The sequence below is a fragment of the Apus apus genome, chromosome 2, assembly GCF_020740795.1.
Source record: "Apus apus isolate bApuApu2 chromosome 2, bApuApu2.pri.cur, whole genome shotgun sequence".
In the NCBI taxonomy this organism is placed as follows: domain Eukaryota; kingdom Metazoa; phylum Chordata; class Aves; order Apodiformes; family Apodidae; genus Apus; species Apus apus.
Genome location: NC_067283.1, coordinates 38,156,596 through 38,168,581, shown reverse-complemented (window position 1 = coordinate 38,168,581; position 11,986 = coordinate 38,156,596). Strand labels below are relative to the sequence as shown.

The window sequence follows — 11,986 nt, the reverse complement described above, 5'->3', positions numbered from 1 at the left end:
CTGTAAAGCTGTGATGAATAAAATCAAGTAGGCAGGAGTAGCTGTTAGAAAAGAAAAAAATGTAGTAGCTACTGACTTCTCGGATACAACAACATCGTGCTGTTAACAAGGTCCCACCTGGCTTACTCTTCTTCTCCCATCATAAAGCAGCGTTTAACCCAAGTTCAGCACGCCAAGTTCAACATGCATGGACACTGGCATATACTAATCGGTTACGGCTGTCAATAACATGACATCATATAAAAAAACCCGAAACCAGCGGTGGGGCGGGAGGGAGGTGAGTGGCGGCCTCAAGCCTGGCGCTGCAGGCCGCAGCAGCAGGAGCTGGGAGCGCTCCCCAAGCGGAGCGGCCCGGGAGGAGCGGGAAGGGCTCACCTTGCTACGGCCGCGACAAGCAACTGCTCTAAGCACAGCATCTAGCACCAACTGTTTTCATCTCCCGGTTTTGCTGTTTCAATAAACTGCGGTCCTGTCTCTGCGCCGTTCCACTCCGGCAGCTGAGCGGGTGCAGGTGAAGTCAGGGCCTCAGCCTCAGGCCCTGAGCCTGACTTCAGCCACAGCCCCGGGGCGGGGGGCGGGGGCCCCGGGCCCGCCCGCGCTCCCGGTAACGCCCCGCAGGCACCAACCCCGGCCCCGCGCGTCACGCGCCCCGCCCCGCCAGGGCGCTCCGGGGTAGGCCGGGGTGGCGCGCGGGGGGCGGAGCCTCCGCTCCCGCGCGGCGGGGCGGGACCAGGCGCGGGACCCGGGTGACGTCAGGCGCCACCTCCACCAATGCGCGGGCGCCGCGGCGGGTTTTGAACGTCAGGGAGCGGCGCCAACCGTCCGGCCACGCGCGGGCCGCCCTGCTGCCCCCGCCCGGCAAACCGAGCGGGCGGCGGGTCCCGTCGCGCTGGTGCCGTGGGCCCGGGGCTCTGCTGCTGCGGCCGTCAGTGCGAGGTGCCCTTCTGAGGTGGGACGGCTGGTCTGGGGGAGTGGGGGGCACAAGGGCGCAAGGCTGGGGAGGGAGGGAGGGAGGGAGAAGGGGACAGGGCTGGTAAGGGGGATGGGGAGAAGGGGAGGGGGGGGCGTGTCATGAAGGTCTTCCTTCAGTGTTAGAGGAGCCGGGGGCCCGCTTATGGTGTCTTAGGGACACCCCCTGACTCCCCTCTGCTGCCCGTCGTGCAGCCCCGATGCGGGTGTTCACAGGCCTCGGCCCGGTCTTCGCAGCGACCCTGCGTTTTGCAGCTCAGAGAACCGGCAATAGTGACGGCGGCCGTGCTGCAAACACTGTTTTGGAAATGGCTATAGCCGAGTGTCTTTTCGTATTTGTGGGTCTCTTTTACGTGTGCATATGCAACTTAAAAATATCCTTGTTGCTCCGTTCCTTTTCTTTTTGCGCTCGGGAGCATTGTGCAATACCATCTTAATAAGTGTTTTGCCCTTTGTATTTTGAAAGGTAGAAGATGGCTCAATACCTGAAAAAGCCCTTCAAAGACAGTTTGAGTGATATAAAAGAACGAATGAAAGAAAAAAGAAATCAGAAATGGATAAGGCTGGGTAAAACTAGCCAGATCTCCACTGTTCAGTGCAAAAGAGCAGGTAAGATGCTTAAATATCTTCATAATTTTCATAGCTGTTTTTTTGAAACCAAGTTGAAATACTCACTGTTCAATTGCAGCCAAGAGCTCAATGCAAATGAAGAGCATCCAGGCAAACAACAGAGCTCTAGCTCAGGCTTTACAAGAAGAAAAGCTCAAACTGAAAGATGCCCAGGATACCATTCTTCAGTTAAGGAAAGATTATCATGATCTGAAGGTTCAGATGTTTGACTTGAAAAGAAATGTTGGTTTCAAGCAAGCACAAGAACATGTTGAGGTATTTTTAATAATAACTTTGATTTAGCAGAGCTGAACATTAGAATCTGCACTAATCCACTGATATCCTTAGGATTATCCATGTTTCATTTAAAAAATCCTCAATGTTCAGAACAAACTTTCTTATATTTTCACCTAACCTGGTCAAGTTGGTGTTTGGTTTTTTTTTCTGGTTACTCTTATTTTATTAAAATCTACCTTCTGTGATTTTTATTTCATCTTGATTGAAGATACCTGACACAGGCATCTTCAGGATTTACTAATCTCATAATACTGGTGGAGAAGTTATTACACTCGTCAGGGATACTCTAGTATAACAGCAACAGTGTTGTTTTCCTTTTGTCCATTAGAGTAGACTCTCAGCTTTGAATGAGATTATGTCAAAAGTTCATCAGAATCTACTGAACTCAATTGATCTCCTTGGCCCAGCAAAGAACTTGTGTTCCACAGATGTAGTAAGTACCTTTTCCTCCTGGGAAGCTGGATTTCCATTAATTAAGATTTAAGCCTTAGTTTGGAGGTATGACTAGTTCTACAGTTCCCAGTAGGACATGGGGTCCCCCTGTGGGGTTGTGTAGTAACTAGTTAGCGGGACTGAGCCTCTGCTACAAGGCAGTAGGGGCACCCTGATTTTCTTTGGGTTTGTCTTGATCCCCGTACCATCCTCACAGTTCCCTCCCCTGTCCACGCTCTGTACGATTGCGCTAGTGACGAATGTGCTCACTTGCAGGAGCAGGTATGTGAGATCCCACAGCACTTTCAGTTAGCCAGACAGAAAGAAATGGAGTCAGGGGCCTCTTTGGCCCTTCTTGTGGGCGACTTGCTAAAATTTGTATATGGTACAGGCTTGTTTCAGCTATTCAGTCACAGTACGATTTATTTTGTTGACAGAGTGTGCTTTCTTCAGTTCTTGAAAACAGTTCCAGTGTCACAGGACAAATACATTCAGTGTAAGTATCTTTTACTGATACCTATTTATATCTTAAAATGCTCTTACCGTAAGCTTAATTTTATGCCTGAAAAAAGGGAAAAAATCCAAGGTAATGAAGTCATTTATTGTCATAAAATGTACGGCTATTCAATAAATACTATCTTTGGTGTTTTCTCTAGAGGACCTCTACAAGGTGCTGATGGACACGATCAAGTACGCCCAAGTGGGATGGAGGCCGAGTGTGACAGAAATGAACTTGTTCATTCTATGGCAGAGATGTGTGAGGAATCTGACAATGCCGTTTCCTTAATGAAAACAGTTCCAGACAAAGGTAACTAAATCAAAGTATCAGACATTGCTCTGTTACGAATCAGGAAAAAGATGTGTAAGTTTAAAATGTAATTACTGCTTTTGAAGTAACTGTCAAGTGATTTTCCAATTATCATAAAGGTTAGATATTAATGTTGGCAACTCGTAAACTTTTTGAATGAAGAAGCCTAGCAAAATGGGGGAGGAATTTGAAAATGTTTCCTATATACCTGTAATCTAGTTTCATGATGTACCAAACCAGTTCAACATACTGAAGTGATCTTTACTCACGCATTATCACTTATAAAATAAACAGATGTTAATAAAATACTCAGAAAAATTAATGACCTGTAGGTAACCTTTCCAAACAGTTTAGAGGAAAATAGTAATGTAGTGTACTGAACTGCTTTCTGTCTGGAAGCTGTATTAAACAGAGCTTATCTTGATTGCCAAATACTGGTTTATACACATCTGTGTGGAAAATTCAGACTTAATTTTCATCAGGTTCAGAATTTGCACAAAACCTTTCTCGGTTGTTACTATTTAGTTTTAATATGATTCTTTTTTCCTTTTCAATTACAAGGGCAAACCTCTGATTTTCAACTGAACAACCTAAGGTCGGAGCAGAAAGCTGAGTCTTTAATTGGAGAGGATGGATTTGGTAACGTGGTACCAAAAGATGTGTCCACCAGGCGTCGCCAGTCGAAGATGAGGAACTGTGATGTACTTTGCAGTGGTTTCTTGGACTGCTTAGAAGCCCCTGATTCAACAAGAGAGCTTTCTGAAAAGGATGAAATTAGACTTGAGGAAAGTCTAGAGAAGTGTACTATAGAAAACATAAATTCAGGTATTTCTCCATCGAATGGAAACAAAGTACATTTAGAGGTGGTTTTGAGGCGGATAGATTGTGAAACTGCACTGTTCAGCTCGGACAATAATTCTGCTCTTAAACAACATGAGTGTAAAAGCAGAGAACACTCTCAAGCAAGCAAAAAGAAGCATCAGAAGGGAAAACTGGAATGGCCTAAAAAAAATTCCAAACAAAGACCAAAAAAAGGACAGGGTAAAGAGGCTTCCAAAGAAAAGATGGATTTCTTGGGTGGCTCCAGTGATGCTTATGACTTTAATTTTGAAGAGTCTGTCCATCTTACACCTTTTCGACAAAAGAAGGTGAATGACACAGATACTACTTTGCATGACGAAGAAGACTTAACTGAAACTGATACCACTGAGTCGAGTGATACTAAAGAAGATTCAGATGATAGCCTTTATGAACCTTATAAGAGTAAATCAAAGAAAAGGAGAAGTTCAGTGGACAATGGAGTTGCTTCGCCAGTCCATGTAAGGCCAAGGTCTAAAAGATGTTTGGCACAGCGTGAGCTGAAACTCCGTGATGAAAAAGAGACTGAAAGCAATACATCAAGTGACAATTCCATTAGTAAGTGCAGAAAGTGTTCTTTAATTGGTTTTGTTTTATTGAGAGACAACATTTTTCAAGGGAATTAGACTTTTTTATTTTAGATTTTTTAAAATAAATACAAAGAGAATAATGTCATAAAAATAAATAAGGTTACTTCTTGTCTTTCTCTGTTGGCAGAAAATGGAAGTAAAAATGTTTTAAGAAATTGGTCAGCATAGAATACTGTATTTTAGATGTGTTTTAAATATGTATTAAAGCTGAGGAAAAAATGGAGAAAAAGAGTTTAAATTGAGAGAGAGAAGCAGAATAACAAATTACCCTTTGCCTGCCACCGCTTAGTGTTTTTTAGAGTAATTTTCTAAATTAAAGTACTGAATATTTGTTGATCCTCTTGCACACTTAACTGGAAAGATGAAGTTAATTATTTCACATCTAGTATATTCATTGACACTCTCGGGGTTTGTTTTGGTTTGTTTTTCAGTCTAGCTTGCTTGCATTGTCATAAGCATGCTTGGTTTTTTTTCCCAGGGCAGCCTGCGGAGCCATCTCGCGGTCACCTTTGTGATGTTACCAATACCGCTTCCTTGCTTACCAGCACCAGGAATGCACCTGTTGTCCCAGAAGCGGAGCAACCACAATCTCCAAAACGCAAGCGAAGCTGTACTTTCACTGTGAGCTATAAAGAACCAAGTATTTCAGGGTAGGTGTCTTACTTTCCACTTTGACACAAAGTGTAGGATATACCATCAAATGGAGGATGTGAGGAGATTACTTAAATACCGGAAATAAGTTCTTAACAAAACACTCAAAGAGAGGTCTGATGTTAGGAATACAAACTAGTTCATGTGAAATTGAACTTCCTAGCTGAAAGTTCATGTTTTAAGTGAGGTGGGGAACCAAAACTGATTTTTTTTTTTTTTTTTTTTTACAGGAAACTCAGGAGAGGAGATCCATTTACAGATACAAATTTTCTGAATTCTCCAATTTACAAGCAGAAGAAAGATGCTAAACGCCGTTCTATTAAGAAAGAAGGTCTTTCAAAATATAATGAGAAATTTGTTGGTTGTCGTTGAGATTTCCAGTCACAACAGCAAAACTCCATGAAGACTGAAATCTAGTATGTTATTGTTGTACAATATACAAAAACAAATGCAACTATTTCCATGTGTCTAATGTTAAAGATATAAAATTAAGGGGTTTTCTTTTAATTCCAGTGACTTGTTCTTAATGATCTAGAAGACACAAGACTAATTTTATAACTAAGGTGATGACATTCAAACTCTTTTGAGAGGAGGCATTCTTACATCATGGATCTGTGAATATATTAGAAGTATCTGATGGAAAAGATAGTGAATGCAATTTTATGACTTGTACCCTGCTTGATCTCACAATGGTTGACACAGATAAACTGTAGGCACTTAGGATCAAATGCTTTTTTTGGGTAGTTGTTTGTTGTGTTGTTTTTTTTTTTAATAATAATGTTTATACAGATCTTGTTTATGTACTGGTTGTAGTTTCATATTGAAGCTCAATAAATGTCTTAGTATTCAGAAAGAGCTCAGAGTTGGCTGGTGGGGTTTTTTTTGCTGAGTTTCCATAGTAGCTTCAAGGGTAGCAGTGCCAGGTGGGCATACTGCAAGTCAGTGAACTCCTTCCCCCATTTTATGCAGCGTGTTGTTTAGAAGCAAAACTGCCGGTTGTGACTTGATTACGTAGCTGGAGCTTTCAAAAGTTGCAAATAGGGTTGGCTGGTTGGTACTGCTATGAATGCAAGCTAAACTTAATTAACTTGAAATTTGCTTTGTTCCTATTTGTGAAGGTTGTGAAAAGTGCTCTGCTTTGGTGGAGTATAAAGTAAACTTCTATTATGGGAATTCATAATAATTTTGGCCCTGCTTTGCAAGTGCCTTTACCAGAGGAAGATCTGCCAGATCTGCATTGGTATAATTTGGTACTAGAATAGGCAACATCCTAGAACACCCCCTTATGAACTGTCAAGCAAGATTTCAAACTAGTTTGTTGGTTTTTTTTGCTTGAGAAACATTTAAGAAGTTTTAGTGTATATATGAATACGAAGAGGAAAGCTACATTCAAAATAATAGGAAAGTACAAAAATACAGGTTCCTTGTCTTGCAAGGTCCCACTTCAATAGGTATAAGATCTCTCTGTAATAAAACCGTGTAGTGTTAAATACTGTTTTTATTGCTAACTTGTTATGATTCCGCAGCGATATAACCTGAGTGAAAATATTTGTTCACAACACAGCCTTTGGATGTTGGAACTGAAGTTTAACCTTCCTTTGGGACCCTAAACTTCTAGCTGTGAGTGTTACCATCTCCATTCTGAAACTTTAGTACTATAGGAACTTACATGGAATGATTTAACTTCAACTGCTCTTTCAGCAAACAAACCTGTAACAGCTCTTTATCAGGGAGGAGAGCAAAACAGATGTGGTGGGTCTGGGTTTTGTTGGGCTTTTTTGGACTGAGTAAACTTGAAGAAGTGCTACCATTCCATCACATCTGCAGGAAGGAGTCTGTGTCTCAACTGGTACTCCTAGAAGAGTCCCAAGAAAGGCTAAGCCTCATGACCCCTATTTGCTATCCTCTGAACAGTACACTTTCATGTGACGTGACAAAGGGGAAGAAAAAAAGAAATCTCTTCATATTCTCTAATTGCCTGCCAGGTATTAAGAGATGTGCAGGGGTTTTTTATGGAATAGAAAATGTACCATCTGAGTAACACCATGGTGACAGCAGGTACCTACAGGCTTAAAAGGGACTGTAGTTTGCTCCTATGTATAATTGTGTCTTGTGAATAGAGGGCTCTAGCAGAGAAAAGTAGGAAAACAGCATGAGCATGCTTTGAGGTGAAAAATTAAAATTTCTGAATTGTGTGAGATGTTGAGGAGTAACAGTTCAGTTGGCATGGAGCTGGGAATACTCCTTGCAGTGGTCACAGCTTTCCACACTGACTTGTCAGCTCAGCTTTGCACACCATCCTCCCAGGGAGCTTGGAAGCTTTTCTGTGTATTTCCTAGTGTACCCAGAAGCTGCACTGACTGCACTGTAGTTTCAGTTGTGACACTGCTTCAGTGTATGCAGTTGTAGTGCAAGAACTAATTAATGAAGAAAAGAGACCAAAATAAGTGGGGTTTTGTACATATATAATTTAAAACTATTCTGTACCAGTACAATATATTAATTTTACAAATGTAAAGTTTATCAGCTATTAAAGCATTTGCAAAACCACATATCCTACTGTAACCTTATTGCACAGTATCTATGAAAATATTAATTCTTAAATTAGAAAACAAACATTTCAATATAGAAGAGACAATCTGATTGAAAGACGGTAAGAAAATCTACTCTGAAATAACAAAATTTCACAGGATACCAAGCTCAACAGGTGCATCTGTAGGCCCAATCTACAAAACAGGATTATAGCATCCAGGACTGGCTAATTAAAGATAATAATACTCTCTGTACCTTTGTTATAGGTTCAAATGTAGGTCAGACTAATCTCATACCAAACACTATGGCAAGTCCTAGTGTTAACATTTTTAATACCTTGTGTACCACATTTACTACTTGCAGGAAGCTCCTGACCTCTACACTTGCTTAATTGACTTTTGATTCAACATTGCACAGGCATTTTGCAGGAATATAGTCTTTGACACAACACAGGAGTGGGGTCTTTTCAGTCTTATGACTACTGCATTTTACCAGTTTAACATCTGTAAATATAAAACATGAAGAATGAAAGTTAAATCTGTTTTTCATAAAAGCAATTATAATTACAGTTACAAACTCTTAATTAGAAAATGTCAAGTGACAACTTTTTGGCCTGGACTGATCTCCATGAGGAAGTCAGGTGTACCTCTTATATGTAGTGTAAGCAGCAAAATATATTATATATATATAAGTGCTCAATTTAAAGTTATACTAACATGAGTTGTAAATTGTTAATATGTTCCCAGATGTAAATAATCACAGTTAATAAGCATTTACAATAAAGCTTGGTAGAAAATCCAGTTTACCACAGAGCCAAGTATGTAAGCTAGAAGCTGTCATATGTTGACTTCTTCTGTATACCATAGTCTTATCTCTGCTGAATAACCTAAAGAATTTATCAGTAAAGAGTAGTAAATAGGGTGGATGATTAAGTGCATCAAAACCTTAACTCTACTAAGCCAACTGAAACTCTCTAGTATAGGCAAATCAGATTCTCTGAAGTTATTTTGGGTACTTATGTCCTGCATAAGCTGAGTCACTATGACATTACACATCTAGCCAGATTTTATTTTTTTAAATAGTGGTTATGAAATAACAATTTGCAGGTAAAATATTTATCAAAACCCAAAACGAATAGAAAAACTTGCAACTACCAAAGAATACAGGCAGTCCTTTTTCAGAACTGGCTGCTCTTCTCTCACAGCTTCTCAGTTAGCTGAGTGTTTCTTTTAAAAAATAACATCTTATAAAAAGATTTTATAAAGAAACAAAGTGTTTCAGAAACCCATCCCAACTGTTGTTTTCCTTTACTGTTTTCTTTTACACCAGAAAAAAATTTTAAAAAACCCACTTTATCAAATAGGTACTGCATTAGGTAAGCTGTAATGTTTGTTGTCTAGGAATTATCTTCATATTCCCAAACATGTGCAATTTCCCACGTGTTTTGTGGGGTTTTCTGAGGCTGTAGTTGATAAATTTACTATGAACATACGGTAATGGGCACACAAAAAAAAAAATCCATAATTAAATACATTATAAAGCATTTTAATAAAATAATTTTTGTAACCTCAGTATAATACATGTTTGCAAAACTAAAAGGTTTTTTTTAAAAGTGCTAAGTATTAAACAGAAGTTCCTAGAAACCTTGAAGTCCCACAACTCAGATATATAACAGCTTCCCCTGCCCATAAAATAGGCACACTGTTTGGTTGTAAAAAACACAGTGTCACTTGTCAATTAATCCAGCTTCTTTAATTTTTGTGTAGAAGAATTTCTCCAGTATATTGGCACATTTGTAGTATTCACTCTCCGGGGGGTTGTACTCTCTGCAATTTGTAAAGACCCGCTGCAAGTCTGCCATGAATAATTTCTTAGACACGTAGTACCTATTCTTGAGTCGCTCACTCATTGTTTTGAGATCTGTACAGGAGAAAAATAGATTAACAGTGTTGGATTCAAATACTTTCTCTATGCAATATCCTTTTACACTGGTCTGCCATTTAACATCAACTGGCAAAGCTAGGATTTGGAATTCCTAATTGCCTTCATCTACGGCACAATCCCTTTTTTAGCTTCAACAGCAAATGAGCCTCTGGAGCTAAGCAATGTTTCACTCTAAGAACGGCTTTGTGCAGAGTTTATTTTTTTCTTCTTTAAAAGATTAAAGCATCATTCTTTTGTGTTCTTATACTCCTCAGTGGGTATTAGGTGTCCCTAACTCTCCTCTAACTGCTCTGTGAGGCAAAGCTTGCTGTCAGCTCTGCTGGAGATGGCCTTAGGAGTGTATAAGCAAAGAATTCAAACATCACAAAGCATGCATGTTAACCTAAAATCTTCACTTCTATGTGAACACAGAAGAGAGGAGAAATCTGTCTATACTACAAGCAGTACTTGCAACTTTGAAAAAGATGACATTTGTTCTGCACTCTACATACATTTTAATTACATCTTCAAAGTTTATAGTTATGTATCCCTTTTTAAGAGTCACCTGAGAACAGGTCTCTCCTGCTTGGAACACATCATGTAAAGCTTTTACTTACAGAGCATTCTTTGAGAAATGTTTTCCTTTATACTAAAATCAGTCATTCATAAAATATGTACATCACCTCAGCATTCTCCATACAGTTGCTTTCTCAATAATTCCTTATCAGGCACTCAAAAATTTTGTCTACACTATAAATGTTCTAGGAGTGAGTACAGGAACAGAAGCAGTGGGAGGTGTGCTGGATGCCCTGGCTTTTCTCACTGCAGATACTCCAACAACTCTGTTTTTAGCAATGCTTGAGCCAGGCTTCAGCAGCACCTTTGTGAACCCGTAACAGAAACTGCTGAGGTGAAGACTTGCTGCCAACAAGCACCGCAGGGAAAGCAGAGACCACAGACCTCCAATACAAAGGAATGTTACCTTAAAACTGAGGATTTAAAAATACAGTTGTGGGTTTGTTTTTGTTTGGGCTTTTTGGATTTTTGTTTGTTTGTTTCTTTGAGGGAGTTTTGCCTTTGCTAAAACAGGAAAAAACCCTTGTCAAATTGACAAGAGGGAATTACTAAAGAAAGGTTTGATGGATGCTCTCAAATGCCTCTTCCAGTGACATAAAACTTGCTATTCACTAGTGTTGCACAGTATTTTGCAAAAGCAAAGGCTCATTCAGCCCCCACTAAGTCTGAAATGTAGGTACATTCATCTAAACTAGATATCCACAGTCTAATTATAGTATCCAACTGAGAAGGCTGTTCAGCTCACCCTAAACCAAACATTGCCTGGTGGGTCAATTAAACTGTTCTCCTCTAACTACAGTGAAAGTCTGACTCCATCTGTCACTTGGCCATATGGCTTTGTATTGCAGATGAAAAGGAAAAAAACCCAACCAAACACTATTTCTTGAAAATAAGCAACTGAAGGAGCACTTATAATGGGGAAAAAAGTGTTTATACATGAGAACTGACCATACAAGGTAGTAAAAAACCCCATACAGCGGTATGTCTCAAATATTGTAAAATTTAAGCTGTATGCAAACATAAAGACAAATGTTCTATCTTGTATGTGATAGTATAAGAAAAGATAATGTTGCTTCTTTTAAATCAAAATAATGTCTTAGGGATTTTTGTACAGTATCAGCACAATGGCAGTGAGAGCAGAAAGAAAACAGAAATCGATCATGAACTAAAACGTGGTTTAGCTGTGCTGGGTTCCTTGGCGGAAAAAAACAAAGCAAAACCAAATCAAAGACCTCCTAAAATGAGAGCTGCTGCCCCCACCTCCATTGTAATACATCTGAACACAGAAAGGACAGACGACATTCCTACTTGCTGATTGCCAATCCAGGCAGTAAATTCTTTGTAACCATCGTTGCAGATTAAACGGTCATCTAGATCTAACCTCTGCCCAGAAAAACAGAAAAATTCTGCCAAGTGAGAGTGTCAACATTCTTTTTCTTCATTGCTAGAAAACACATTTGTGTCAGGAATACAGGAAGCCAGCTGCTGTTTTATGAAGTATGCATATATTTGCTATTTGACAATGATAAGTTGAGTATAAAATACTATTAAGCCAAATTGGTACACACAGCCTAGAAGCCTATGCAAAGCTACATGAACAAAGCTTTCATTCTCTGAGAAACTGATTGATAGTAGCCTGCAATGAACTTGCATTTCATTCTGCAATAACATTAAAAGGTAGAGAAACTGTAATCAGAAAGATAGGAGTCAGTATTGCATAAACAATGAAGGAGTAGCAGGA

At 39.8% G+C, this 11,986-nt stretch overlaps 2 protein-coding genes across 3 annotated transcripts in view; one reads left to right on the top strand and one right to left on the bottom strand.

The window, feature by feature from the left end:
* Positions 1-878: 878 nt before the first annotated feature.
* Positions 879-5,860, top strand: SGO1 (shugoshin 1). Its single transcript, XM_051610857.1, has 9 exons — positions 879-949; positions 1,436-1,578; positions 1,658-1,854; positions 2,204-2,308; positions 2,745-2,803; positions 2,964-3,115; positions 3,677-4,531; positions 5,042-5,213; positions 5,445-5,860. The coding sequence occupies exons 2-9, from the start codon at positions 1,443-1,445 to the stop codon at positions 5,584-5,586; spliced, it is 1,818 nt and encodes a 605-aa protein (XP_051466817.1). The 5' UTR covers positions 879-949; positions 1,436-1,442; the 3' UTR covers positions 5,587-5,860.
* A 1,802-nt stretch (positions 5,861-7,662) lies between these two features.
* Positions 7,663-11,986, bottom strand: part of KAT2B (lysine acetyltransferase 2B) — a 43,014-nt gene continuing 38,690 nt past the window's right edge. For both annotated transcript variants that reach the window (XM_051610493.1, XM_051610491.1), the window contains one exon: positions 7,663-9,666. In XM_051610493.1, coding sequence (XP_051466453.1) covers positions 9,652-9,666 — 15 coding nt within the window. In that variant the 3' untranslated portion in view covers positions 7,663-9,651. The remainder of the gene's footprint in view (positions 9,667-11,986) is intronic.